General features: G+C 41.9%; 1 protein-coding gene across 9 annotated transcripts in view; it reads right to left on the reverse strand.

Moving 5' to 3' along the window:
- abcc8 (ATP-binding cassette, sub-family C (CFTR/MRP), member 8) overlaps window positions 1-13,736 on the reverse strand; it is an 85,846-nt gene that overhangs the window by 62,271 nt on the left and 9,839 nt on the right. For all 9 annotated transcript variants that reach the window (XR_013491629.1, XM_078168042.1, XM_078168041.1 and 6 more), the window contains 4 exons: window positions 13,095-13,236; window positions 8,889-9,010; window positions 6,528-6,694; window positions 4,130-4,372 (listed from right to left, as the gene is read on the reverse strand). Coding sequence is in view for 8 of the 9 variants with exons in the window: in XM_078168042.1 (XP_078024168.1) it covers window positions 4,130-4,372; window positions 6,528-6,694; window positions 8,889-9,010; window positions 13,095-13,236 (674 nt within the window). In the remaining variant the exon portion in view is untranslated. The remainder of the gene's footprint in view (window positions 1-4,129; window positions 4,373-6,527; window positions 6,695-8,888; window positions 9,011-13,094; window positions 13,237-13,736) is intronic.

Raw genomic sequence — 13,736 nt, forward strand, 5'->3', positions numbered from 1 at the left:
CACACTATTTCTTTCTACCTAGGGTTCAAACGAGACGGAAGGAGGACGTTTCTTCTCACACACTCAGAGTGAAACTAGCTTCCCATGAAGTGCAGTGCTTTCACCCCCGCAGGGGTCGGGATGTCGCTTCGTTCACAGTCGAATGGGAATGACCCGCTGCCTCCGGGCTCTCCTCTAAATGCCCCACCCCCCCACCTCTCCACTGGGATCTCTCAATCTCTCTCATCCTTCGCTCCTGCCGGAAGGAAGTGGGGTTGCGTTCACACCGGACGCACATGCAGCAGTGACGAATGTCCGTAACCTTCCAAACACTGGAAAACAATGACCCTGTGCAGGAGGCCCTTCACCTCCGACCCCTGACACGTGCTCCGAAAGTGAGATGGAGGGAGAGGGAAAAAAAGAAGGAGGGAGGAGGAGAAATAATATGTGACGCAGGAGCATCTCCAGTTTGGATTAAATTAATAAGACTGGAAGAACACCGCTTTGGGAGGAGATCAGCGTGCAAAAAGAGAGAACCAAAAATATTATGTACACCTCTCTGACACAGCACAAACAAAAGCAGTTTCATCTGCCTCCTCAATTTTGTACCAAACCTATTCTACATTATCTACAAATTTAGAGGAGCTGTATTGCAAACTAGCCCATGTGTCAATATTGCAAAAGAGGATGTGAAAATATGTCAATATTTCATTTTTTAGGAGGTAGCGTTGTTTGATTTTTCAAATGGCAGCTATTACATTTTGATTGCATTGCTTTTGTCCAAACTACATTTCACTTCACTTCATCAAACCACCGAATCCTGGCTGCTGTTGTATTGAGCAGCATCCATCCACCCACTTTCTTCACCAACTTAGAGTCTTAGAGGGCTCAGCATTTGTTGGACAGGAGCCAGGAGAACTCCCAAGACAGCAAGTATTAAACAATTTAGAGTTTCCAGTTCACTAAATCTGCATGTCTTCTGACTATAAGAGGAAACCCATAAAGACAGAGGGACAACATGTAAACTCCGCAGAGAAACACCCGAGCTGGACATCAGGTTTAAAATGACAGCAGTGCTAACCACTGAGCCACTGTGTGACCCTTATCATGAAAGGTGTCTAACACTTTGTCCACCTCCATCACATACACGGCGGAGAAACATTATTAGAAACACCTCACAGTAAACAGTAATGCAAATCAAAACAACACCATAAACAGGAGCCTTAAAGAAGCACTGGGTTTAATTAACACCTCTCTGACAGCACCAACAGTGTTTCACAAAAGAAGTGTTAAAGATATAAAGTGGAGAGACTGTATTAAACTTTGTGACAGGGAACAAAATATAACTTAAAGCTACAGTTGTTAACTTTTATGAAAAGAACTTTTTGTCTTTATAGACTATATTCTAAAAGAAGTACAGACAGATAGTCAGTGAAAAAATAATCTTCCTCCTCCTCTTTCTACTGCCTCTGATGGCAATCACTTGAATCCACCACTGCATCAGAACCGAGGACTCTCTAATGCAGCTGTCAGTCATGTGAATCACTGCTCCGGCCAATGGGTGGTGTTTGGTTTTTGCTCGGCTGTTGTAAAAGTTGCAGCTGGGTCACAAGCTTTTTCATTTTACACCAGAACAGTCCACAAAATTATGTTTCTGAAAACATTTGAGGTGAGAAAAAGACACCGAAGTAACAGAAAATTGATTCATGTTTAATCAGTGCTGCCTAGTTGACAATTTACCAGAGTTAATGAGCAGCTGCATTAAAGACTCCTCGTCTCTAATAGGTTGTTTTCATGTGGTGGATTCTTGCAACTACCATCAGAAGCACTAAGAGGAGGAAGAAGATTTGTTTCACAGATTATCTGTCCCATCAGCCACTGTAAGGATATAGTGACAGTTTCAGCAAATATATAAAACAAAAGTCATGTTATAAAAGTCGCCAACTGCAGCTTCAATCAGAGTATGTGAGCGGAGCAGAGCGGGGAGCGGGAGGATTTTGTGTTGAGTGAGGAGCAGCTATTTTTTTTAAAAGGTGGAGCGGAGCCTTATCTCTCACTCCAATTTCGCTCCGGTCGCTCATGCCCCACCCAGAATGCATCTTTGCACCTGCGCACACCCACACTATTTTCTTTAAAAACTATGGAGTTTACTGTGTACTTCAGAAAAGAAACTGAGAAGAGAAGCAGCAGTACCTCGGAGAACGGTCCCTAACTGCGGGGAGAGGCAAGAGGGCTTCGGAGGTCGGCCGCTTAACCTGGTCTGTCTCCTCTACACTTTGACTTATTTCCACCCTGCCAGCGGTACCGTGTAGAACGGTCCCTAACTGCGGGGAGAGGGCTCCCCCGGAGAATCTACCAAGCTCATGTTTTATTGGTGCCGTAGCATTGTTCCGATCTCTCATTGTTCCGACCTCTCATTGTTCCGACCTCTCATTAGTCCGACGTCCCGTTGTTCCGATACGTGATTATTACTGTATTTGTGTACCATAGAGGATCAGCAACGCAACAAAAGTGGGCTACTGGTCGAGATACAAGTGTCATAGAGAGGAGAGGAGAGAGTGAAACACCATAACCTCCTGTTATTAACTCTGGGGTCTGGGTTGTGTGGGGAGCTCTCCGCGGTGCTGAACGGCTCCCGGTGGCGGCTCCGTGACCGGCTCTGGGTTAGCTGGGAAAGGCTTGAGGCGAAGCAGGCTCACGGCTTATGTGTTTGCCACTTTCTTTTTCATCTTAACCCACACCATGATCTTTTCCTAACACTAACCAAGTGGTTTTTGTGCCTAATCCTAACCAGACCTTAACCACAGGGCATCATGATCATTTCGGAACAACGGGACTTCGGAACAATGGGTTTAATATGGTCGGACCAATGAGATGTCGGAAATATGGAAGACCCCATTTTATTTGTGAATAGAAGATTACAGGTTAGGGTAGTACGACACAGTTTTTTTGAGCGGAGTGGTGAGCAAGTGGAGCGGGATAAAATTTATGATGGAGCGGAGCGAAGAATGCGCAGAACCAAGCGGAGCGGACGAGCGGCGCAAAGTGACAGGTCTGCGAGCAAGGAGCGGAAATTTTCACCCGCTCCGCTCCACTCACATGTTCTGGCTTCGATAGGGCTAAAATAGAAAGAATAAGCTTGAGCATGTGTCCATGTTTAAGACACATTGTTTGTTTACATTATTGACTAATGATCTGTGTGACGTCTGAATACATTTTAATGGTCCCAGTTCAGCCAGAGATGAGTCATCACAGGACAGAGATCATCGTATTTTATGAGAACAGCAGCATTTAAAAAAAAAAAAACAAACATTGTAAGATTCCCAGATCACTTCATGCACATGTCAGACCCACAGCAATTCAACATTGCAAACATTATGATGACAGTTGAACTAACAAATGGGCTCTAAATAAAGTGAAGTGGGGTCATAAGAAGCCAAACAAGCTGCACGCTAAGCTCTTACATAAATACTTAAATCTTTGTTTGTGTCTGTGAGTGGGAGCTCCAAGTTGATCCCCTGATGATAATCCACATTCAGAATGAGATGGCATTTTTCTCCCACTTTGAAATCTGGTTTGCCTGAGTATGTTAAGGCCACTCCACATGAAGACATTCTCTTTGTTATTTCTGCACAAAATGCTTCAACATTTTACTTCTGACAAAAACTAGGAGTCGTGGGAGAAACAGCCCAAAAGTATTATTCCCTTTCTGCAGATTTTCTTTCCAACATACAAATCATCTTCTGTTACTTTCTGTTGCCATCTGCACCAGCGCCTGACACATCCATGATTATTTATTCAGCACCAATGACGCAATGAACTACAAGATCTCAGATCTGAAATCCAATGGTGTTCCCACATTTGAAAAGATCTGAAGAAAATGTTACATTAAGTGTTACTACAGACTGAAAAGGAGTCCTCCAGTTTCTAGGTAAATGGTAGAAAATTGCTCACCATACTCGCGTACTTATATGATACTCCTACTGTACATTGTATGGTTGAATTACTCTCATGTCAGCTGTGTGTGTTTTGATGCCTTTTCACACTGGTCTGTGGGCTGACTTGATTTCAGCACTAGGCTGTAATCCCATGTTTTCCATAAAGAAGACAATAACCACTCTAAAGAAAACTAAACCAGCGGTGCACTCACCTTCTGGTCTTCGAAGGCCTTGCGTAGCTTTATGTAGTTGGTGAGGGCTCTCATGGCAATGGGCAGTTTGCCGATGACCTTGAGGTCGATGGGTCTTCTGTGAGCGTTGGTGATGAAGGTGTTCATCCACCAGTAGGTGGCTTTGGACAACAGGTTGACAAAGGGCTGCAGAAAACGAACACCCAGGTCCTGGAGGTCCTCGGGGGGCTTCACCTCTGTCGGGTTGGCAAAACACATGTAGCGCTGTGAGAAAAGAACGGACAGAAACACAGGTTTGATCTATTATTCGAGGTACTGTGTCATCTGCAGCAGCCTGAAAATCGAAGGTGAATATAAAAATGTGCAACAGCTGTGTAAACAGTGATTCATTTATTCAAACAACACAACAATGGAGATAACAATTATAATCTTCTTTATACTGCATCCAAGAACAACAAGAAAATGTGACACACTCTTGTCAGCGGGATAAATTATAGCAGCTGAAAGATAAAAGCTCTCTCTATTGTGTATTAATTGCAGGCTGTCTGATGTCACGATGGCTGAATCTTGGCAAAGCGTAACATTTCCCATGTATGTTCTTCTTTCACAACCATTTCACTGAAAAGAAACAGAAAATGATAGATGCACTACAGTGAAATTTATCTTGAGAATATTTTATGAAGACAGTGAAACAGAGTCTGTGCATGTTTTTAAAGCTTTATGGAAACTAGGTTATTGACTGGCAGATGAGTCACCACCGAATACATCCAAACACTGGGTGCTATTTATAAACACTTAACAAATTATATTATTTTCATGATGCAATAGGTCTCATAATATTCTGTTTTCATGGCTTTATTTTGAAAATAGGTAGGAAATAAGTGCACACTGGTCTGACATTTTTTCAGCTGGGTTCAAAAAGGGTGACTGAAAATGTCAGGAACTGAATAATCAAAAAATACGACTGTGATTGGCTTGTTGTGCAATCGATAGAGAATATATAGAATATAGAAGAGACACAGAAAGCTCCCTCTGCTCTCAAAATCAGCAAGAGCACCATGCTGGCACAGCTTTGACCCACGTATGAGCCAGATGGCAGCCTGAGGGTATTATTGTCGGTGTCATAAAGCTGAGAGGAACTGGCCTTCACCTTCATGCTATGATCTGTAATTCTTTTTTTTAACCTTCCTTTTATGATTCTAGGTGTGTTTATATTTTATTGCCTTATTCTTGCTACATTTTTCATGAGAAGTTTGTTTTTTGTTTCTTTATGAATAGGAATTTCTTTAGGAATGGCGATGCTGGTCAGACAGTCGGGTCACCGCTTTGCTCCAGACTGAAATATCCCAACAATTATTGGATGCATTACTGTGAAATTTTGGTACAGACATTCATGTCTCCTTTACTACCATCAAGGCTGTGACACGCACCCAGAGGTGGGACAAAGTCATTGTTTTGCAAGTAAGGCTCAAGTCCTTGCACTCAAGTCCCAAGTCAAAACAGGCAAGTCCAAAGTCAAGTCCCAACTTTAAGTTTCGAGTCCCAAACAAGTCATAATGCAATAAGCTAGGCGGCACGGTGGTGTAGTGGTTAGCACTGTCGCCTCACAGCAAGAGGGTCCTGGTTCGTATCCAGGAGGGAGCCCTCCTGTGTGGAGTTTGCACGTTCTCCCCGTGTCAGTGTGGGTTTTCTCGGGATACTCCGGCTTCCTCCCACAGTCCAAAGACATGTAGGTTAATTAGCAATGCTAAATTGTCTGTAGGTGTGAATGTGAGTGTGAATGATTGTCTGTCTCTATGTGTCAGCCCTGTGTTAGTCTGGCGACCTGTCCAGGGTGTATCCCGCCTGTCGCCCACTGTCAGCTGGGATAGGCTCCAGCCCCCAGAATTAGTTATGAACATGCTGGAAATGAGTAGTGTCAGTATTAGCTGAATCAGCAAATTGAGGAAAATAAACTGATTTGTGGCACATTTCAAAATAGCATACTTTTCTGGTCTTTGAGCTTGGAGGAAGGTATCAATTATTTTCAAGTCAACAGGCTCAAGTCAAAGTGAAGTCATGAGTCAATGGTGTTAAAATCACAAGTTGAGTTACAAGTGTTCTTTGATTGTGTCAAGTCGAGTCTAAAGTCATCGAATTTGTGACTCAAGCCTGCCGTGATTAAAAGTCATGTAACTCCAGTCCAAACCTCTGCACCCACCAACATAAACATTACTTTACTTTCAGCTCAACATGTGTGGCAAAGGAAAAAACAACATAGCATCACTGGATCCAACCTATTTTTAACTCCCGCTGGGCAGCATAACTGAACACTGGAGTGACTTGGATTTCAGACTAAAAGAAGAGGTGACTGAAGCTAAAAACAGACAACAATCAAATGACTCCACACAACTACACACTGGAGACAACACACACTCACCCTTCCCAGTATGACATTGATTTCCACAGCTAGCAGGAGTCCATACAGCAGCACCAGCAGTCCAGTGATGCAATAGCGTAACTGCCTGGGGCCGATGCCATGCTCGGTATACTTGGCGAACTTGATGGTCTTCATAATAAAGGCCAGCACCCAGTAGATCAGCAGGGCTGAGGAGATTCAGCAGGGATCAGAGAAAGACAGCAAATCACGGGATGAGCCAAAAAGATAAATAACCCCACTGCAGACAGATCATATTAAAGCAGGAGTTTAAATTTAATGTTTGTCACTTAGGCTTAAACTGGATTTGTGAGATATGTGGGTGCATTTTGTCAAAGTCTGAGTCACATTTCAGTGAACACAAGAATAGCCACGGCTCAGCTGATGTTACAATTGGTTTATTGTTTTGTGATGAGTAATGTTTTCAGTGCAGGTGTTATTTATTTTTTTTGTTTTAGTCCTTCAACTATAAACTGTTGTGTGAGGTCTTCCTCTTTTAGTTATTTTTTTCTTTCCTTCATTCACCATCCTCTTGTCCCTTTGCTCCTCCCCTCAGACGTCAACAGCAACACCTCAGCAGTGTGTGTCTAACAGCTTCCAAGGTGAACACCTTTAATCCAGTAAATAGGAGGTAAATCAATTGTCTTCAGTACATGAAGATCTTTTGATAGTCACATCTTGTCAGGTTTACTGAGGTAAACACTGAGAGACTGAGACTGTGAAAACACTCATAATAGATTAGAAAGCTGTCTGTGAAAGATAACAATCAAGGGTAATAGAGAAACAATATCATCCATTCAGACTCTAATATAAAGTTTACTTTTTCATTATGAAGATAATCTATACTATGACAATAGTCGCAGTGTGCGGGTCAATGGCAGAGTCTCACGGCAGGAGATTCATTTCTTTTCATGCGATGATGAACCCAGCGCCGCTCTATGACTTCCCTCGAGAGACTGGCTGTGATATAAAGACTTAATAAAGGCTCAAGGCGGCTCGCTGACGTGATTGCGAGTAAAAACCTGAGAGCTGAACACAAATGAGTTAATGATGCATAAGGAGGAGGGGAACAGTTGAAGAGAAGCACAGAGGGGTTATAATCACAGCAGGGCAATTCCAGAATCTTTATATGAGGTGGGACCAATAACCAGTCTCTTTCTGTTGAAAAATGGCTTTGAAAACATTAGGCACAATTTTCAGGCTGTTGTGCAGCACCCTGTGCCCTAGTTCAGGTTGTATTACATGAGAAGGGGAGCAGCTCAAGAGCCCGACAATCGTTTTGTACTGCTATTTTGCAGAGATGTCAACAGTTAACTGTTTAATAGTTTAATCAATTAACTGTTGAGAATATTTTTGACCGGTTATACGTGCCGGTTTATCGGATAGCTTTGCTAATTTTCAGTTTACTGAGCTGCGCAACAACTGGGTCTGGTGGGAGCGAGCAAGCGGCACTGCTCATTTGGCAATTACTGCTGAAGGGCAGGCAGTGGGCATTTGCACTGGGGTGGGCAGTGTTGACGTGGCTAGCCAGCTGTCAGTTGGCAAAGCCAACATAAAATTAAATAAAAGGTGAGACATTTACATCACAAAACATTAAAGTTTTTCCTCGTCTAAATGGATAGCACTTTATGTGGCGCTAAAGCTCACACTGAGACACACCTCTGCATTACAGGAGCAAGCATGGGAGTAAAATGTATAATATATGGTTGCTATGGAAATATTATATTTTAATGTATTAATTCTCACAGGTGATGAGGGGTTGTGATAAAAATAATAACAACGAAATCTATTCCTGTTGAAAACACAGTAAACTGTGCAGTTCTTTCATCATAAACCCATTGTCCTAATGAAAAGAGATAATTAATATCTACCCCGAGCAGTGCAATTACACTGTATGATATTGCCCTCAGTCATTTTCCAATCCTATCTGTATGTAATGAACCATTCATCTGTGAATGGTGGACCTGATTCGGTTTATAATTATATCATCCTGAAGAGCTCATGCAATTTGAATGTGCTGTTGTTCTGACACTCAGAGGCAGAAGAGGTGGCAAGGGTCAGTTTTATATGAAATAATTTGATTTATCCCTGCTTTACAAGCCCTGATTCCCTGATCCCTTTTCAGTAATGTTTTCACAAACCTTAATCAAATTTTGACGCTACAAAAAGCTCTGGGCTCTTGTCTGAAACCCTGACTGGGTGTTCAGCAGAGCCACCCAGAGACCAGCAGTGAAGAGTATAAGGGGAGCATTGCTATAAAGACTTAATTGTGTTACGTGACGCTTAACTCAATACATGATGGTAAATGAGAAGGAGCATGAATGATGAATAATCAAAGGATAGCTGAATATAAATATACTGTACCCAGTAGTAGTTTGGGGAAGTTGGAGGTCTCGATGTTATGATAGTAGACAATAGAGGTGATGCCAGCCATGAAGGCCAGAGCTGCAGGCATGTACAGGTGAAGATGGTGGGATTGGCTGAACCTGCAAACAATCATCAGACAGAAGAGGAACAAGCTTAGAGTAAGCCCATAATGACTGATTCAACTGTGAACGGCCCTTCAGCTAAGCACTGAAGTCTGAAAAGCACAGTGAAATGCACTTCAGTTATAATCATTCACATGTAGTTACCCACCTCCAGTCTGCAGAAATGGCTGATAAACAGCAATCCTGAGTGTTTACTGGAGCCTGTTACGCATGGACTCACTACATCGGACCACAACATGATGTATAAGGGTCAGGCAGAGAGAAGGGGAGGGCAACCGATAACAAGGAGGATTTAATAAGAGAAAAGGCAGAGATGGATTTTCTGTCCAGCTTTGTCTCTTCATGCGTAAAACCTGTAATTGGCACATCAACTCTAACTGTCACTTATTACCTAAGTGACAAACTCAGGTTAAGAGACAGCTGCTGAGTTTGAAGGTAGAGGAGGATTAAACAAATTGGAAACACAGACACAACTTTTGATTGGAAGACATGTTCAGTGGCCATACCAGGTATCAGGTTTTTTTTAATTTATATTTTTTAGGGCATTTTGCCTTTAATGGACAGGACAGGTAAGTTTGAAGGGGGGAGAGAGTGGGGGGGGATGACATGTACCAAAGGGCCACAGGCTGGACTCGAACCTGGGCCGCTGCGGCAACAGCCTTGTACCTGGGACGCCTGCTCTACCCATTAAGCTACAGACACCCCTTCAACATAATTTTTAACCAAATTTAAGACTGACTTCTGGATAAAACATCTTTCTTAGTGGGTAGATATAAAAGTAAATACACAGAGTACTCCAGGGATGACGTTTTTCTGTAGGCTGAGATGGAAACTGGCGTCAACCTGGTTCCCCCGTCAAAAAGCCTATTGGATTTACCTTTGAATTTTGGATTATTGCAGAAAAAAGCCCACTGGCAAACAAAGACTTATGATACTTATACATTTTGTTCCGTAAGATAATCTTCACAATAAAAGTTTTGAAGCCTGACTGCAAATGCAGTACAAAGCTAATGTTAGGACATAAACTAACAGTCACATGACTTAATGTTTCTACCAAAAAAAAGGCTGTAAAACCATGTTTGGCATGATGATGTCCTGTAGTCTCATTTAGCCACTTGTTAGCAAACACCTTTTTTTAAAGACACAAAAAAGCTTTAAAATTCACAGTGGGGTATTTCCTGACATATTTTATGTCATAGAACAAAACATGAAAGTATGTTAAGCTTGTCTTAACCACAGACCTTATTTTAGGCATCTCACTAAAAACCCATTAAAAAACACTGACTTTGAGATGAGGGAACCAAAATGCTAAAATGCTAACTCATTCGGGTCTCATTCCTGGGGCTCTCATTATGTACTCGTGTGAAGAGGCAGGTTTAATGTAGAATATGGTTAATAGAGGGAGACAGGTTAATCTACTGTACATTTTGCCAACAACAGGTAAGTATGAGTGGCAGTATAAGGTTCATTGGTAGGTTCAGACATGTGGACTTTCATGACATTTTAACAGATGGATTAATGAAGTCAGATAAAAGTTTGTGGCAATTAAGTCCTCACAAATTTAAATGTAAGACTAGGCGAGGCTAATATTTGTTAAATTAGCCTACATTTAAGACTTTTGAAGACTTTGTTAACTCCCATTCTGAATTGACCACAAGTGACTCGCAAATGTGTCAAGTTTGTAAAAAACACACATTATTTTCAAGTACAGTGGCTTTCCAGCACAGAGGATTTATTTTGAAGAGCCATTTCCTGCTGTAGGGTGACTGAGGGACAGCTAACGTTACTTACTTGACAGAGATAGCATACTAGCTTGATGACATTAACCACAAATATGACACTGAACATATTACACTGTGTGGACCTTGAACTAATGACTAAGGAGAAATATGGACCCTGTGGCTGGACCAGTTGGGAACCACTGGATGAGCAGATACTCTGTGTATTTTGTGTTGTTGGAAAGGCCCAGGAAAAACACTTAACAATTTGCACTGCTAACTGGCTAAAATTAGCACCTACGACACCAGTGTTGGGCTCGTTAGCTAAAACCCATTACTTGCTACACTATTTGAAAAGTATTATTATTATTATTACTTTATTTTTTACTCCCTGACAACAATAACGTAATTCATTGCACTACTCCTAATATTACTTTTCCGTTTACAACCCACAAAATTGGTAATTATGTCTTTTCTCCTAAAATTCAGACTTCACACGTGCGTCTCTCACACGTGGGGGGGGTCATCCCTATGTTCCCAGGGTTCTATGTTCCCCACTTAACCCTGCAAAAAAGCTTCTATGTTCCCCGCTTACACAAAAAGGATTCTATGTTTCCCGCTTGGTTGAGTGGGCAACATAGAACCCGGGAAACATAGAACCTTTTTTGTGTAAGCAGGAACATAGAACCTTTTTTGCAGGGTTAAGTGGGGAACATAGAACCCGGGAAACATAGAACCCTGGGAACATAGCTACGCTCCCGTGAAGGGGTCCTGTGTTTCCTGTGACCTGCATTTTCCTAAGTATCTTCTTTAAAGACAGAAAGTCAGTTGTGGAATAAGCAACATTTATGGTGCAGGCAGGCTTTTGAACTCGTAAGTCACGACTTCAAGTCACGAGTTACGACTTTGTAGCGTTCCGAACATGGCGAACCGTTTGTTTGTGCTTCCCCATTATTGCTATCGCCAAAGGTACCTGCTCCTTGCTTATTTGAGTGAAACAGAGGAGGATAGGGTCACAGATGCTATTATAGGCTATTTTTTACGTTATCTGTGTGTTTGGAAACATATTTTGTATTGATTTATTCTTGCACTAGAAACCAGCTGTTAGAGCGGCTGCCAATAATGCGTTAACATTAGGGTTATTTTATGTCTATTTCTCACCATGTATCACCTGCATCAACACTGCATCCATAGGGCTGCCATTGTTGTTTAGGGGAGTAAGGTGATTGGTTTAGAGGGCTGTGTGACGTCAGAAACCGTAACTGGGAGTACATCGATCTGGTACGAGTTCACGGGTGGGAAGTTACGGGTTTGACTGCCGTTCCAGTGCACTTTCACGGGTTACAGGTTGTGAAAACATGAGTTACGGGTTGCCTGGAACGCACCATCAATCCACCACATATCCAGCCACAAGCTTCATCAGTTCCTCAGCTTTGCTCTGTAAAGTACAGAAGCTTCCCCTGGCAGCGATTAGCTGACTCACCATTGTGTGAACACATTTGGCTCAAGCTTTAATGTGTTGCATACTCATATGTAAAAATCCCACACTTCCACTGTAAGCAGGAAAGAAAGATTTATGAGCAATTAACAACTAAATCACCAAGTCCTAGCCACAGTGTTAGCAGCTAGCTCATGTTAGCTGTTAGGCAGTAGCTAGCTAACGTTGAAAGCTAACTAAGGAGGGCTATCAACATTTGGTCTAGCTTAAAATTGTAAAGTAAAAAGAAAACACAAGGTGCTCAATCATAACAAACCAGTACAGATATCCATTTAGTAGAGAATATGGTTGAAAAACTGCTGTAACAATTATAACAGAGGCCTACATCACAAAAACAGCTTCTGTCTGATGTCTGCTGACTTAGCATGCTAACAGTTTTAGCATGCTAGCATTTTTTTTAGCATGCTAGCTTTGCCTATTTTCTGCTTTTTTAGCTTTTAGCTAATACTCAGTCAAGCAAAAACTTACCGTAAATATAAACTACAGGGATATATATTTTTTAAAAAAAGCTTTTCAAGTTGCATTTTTAACTTAAAATTGTGTTTATCTAAAGAGGCAGGCTGCATGGTACTAAAACCTGTTCTCCAGTGAGTCATTACTGAGCATTTGTTGTATGGAAATTAAGTTTTAAATGGTGACGTGCACCTGCCATCCCAGCAATACTCCGAGGAACTATTGTTAGACAATGAAGCACACTTCAACTAACATCACATAAAATGCAGTATGGCTCATCAACTCATAGTTGGTTTTGTCTGTTAATCATAAATATACAGCTGTCTCAAAACTGCCATAATCATTGTCAAATGCCATACACACAGCTTTAAATTTCTGGAACCATTTTAATACGATAAGTGTGTCAACATACCCATCAGAGACGATGCCCTCTGCGATCTCACAGACGAGGATGAAGAGCAGGACAAAGGTGAGGAGCCAGCGCAGGTTGTGACCAGGGAAGTGAAGCCAGGTGCTGTGGTGGATGTGAACCTTTGAACTCTGGCTGCCCCAGCCTCAAATAGGAGACAGGAAATAAAAGTTTATTTTAAAAAGCATCATTTTATCCATACAGTCAGACAGTAAGATAAAGGAGTGTCTGCAGAGAGTCAGAAAATGTAAAATTAGATCAAAAATGGCAAACGCTTCTGTTTTTTTGACACAATTCACTGTGAGCTACTGTAAATTAACACTTGAAAAAACAACCTTGCAAACACTTTTGACTTCGTGCTACCTACTCCCAATGCAGCCTTCAGCATTATGAGCTGCATATCAAAGCTCTCTCACACTTAAAGCAAGGCTGAAAGAGGATCTGTTAACTTTTCAGAGTTCAGGAAACTTCTGTTGTTATCAGTTACATCACCCGATGCTTGGCAGGCAAGCCAGTAGGAGTAGCCAGACAGCTGCTGGCCTGTGACCGTTAATTAATTTAGCTCTAATTGCAACAACTTTGTGACTTCTTTGTCCTTTATCCTCTCTTCCTTCACTTCACTAGATGTTTGTGTCAACTATAATA

This window comes from Epinephelus lanceolatus, chromosome 5 (genome assembly GCF_041903045.1).
Source record: "Epinephelus lanceolatus isolate andai-2023 chromosome 5, ASM4190304v1, whole genome shotgun sequence".
In the NCBI taxonomy this organism is placed as follows: Eukaryota; Metazoa; Chordata; class Actinopteri; order Perciformes; family Serranidae; genus Epinephelus; species Epinephelus lanceolatus.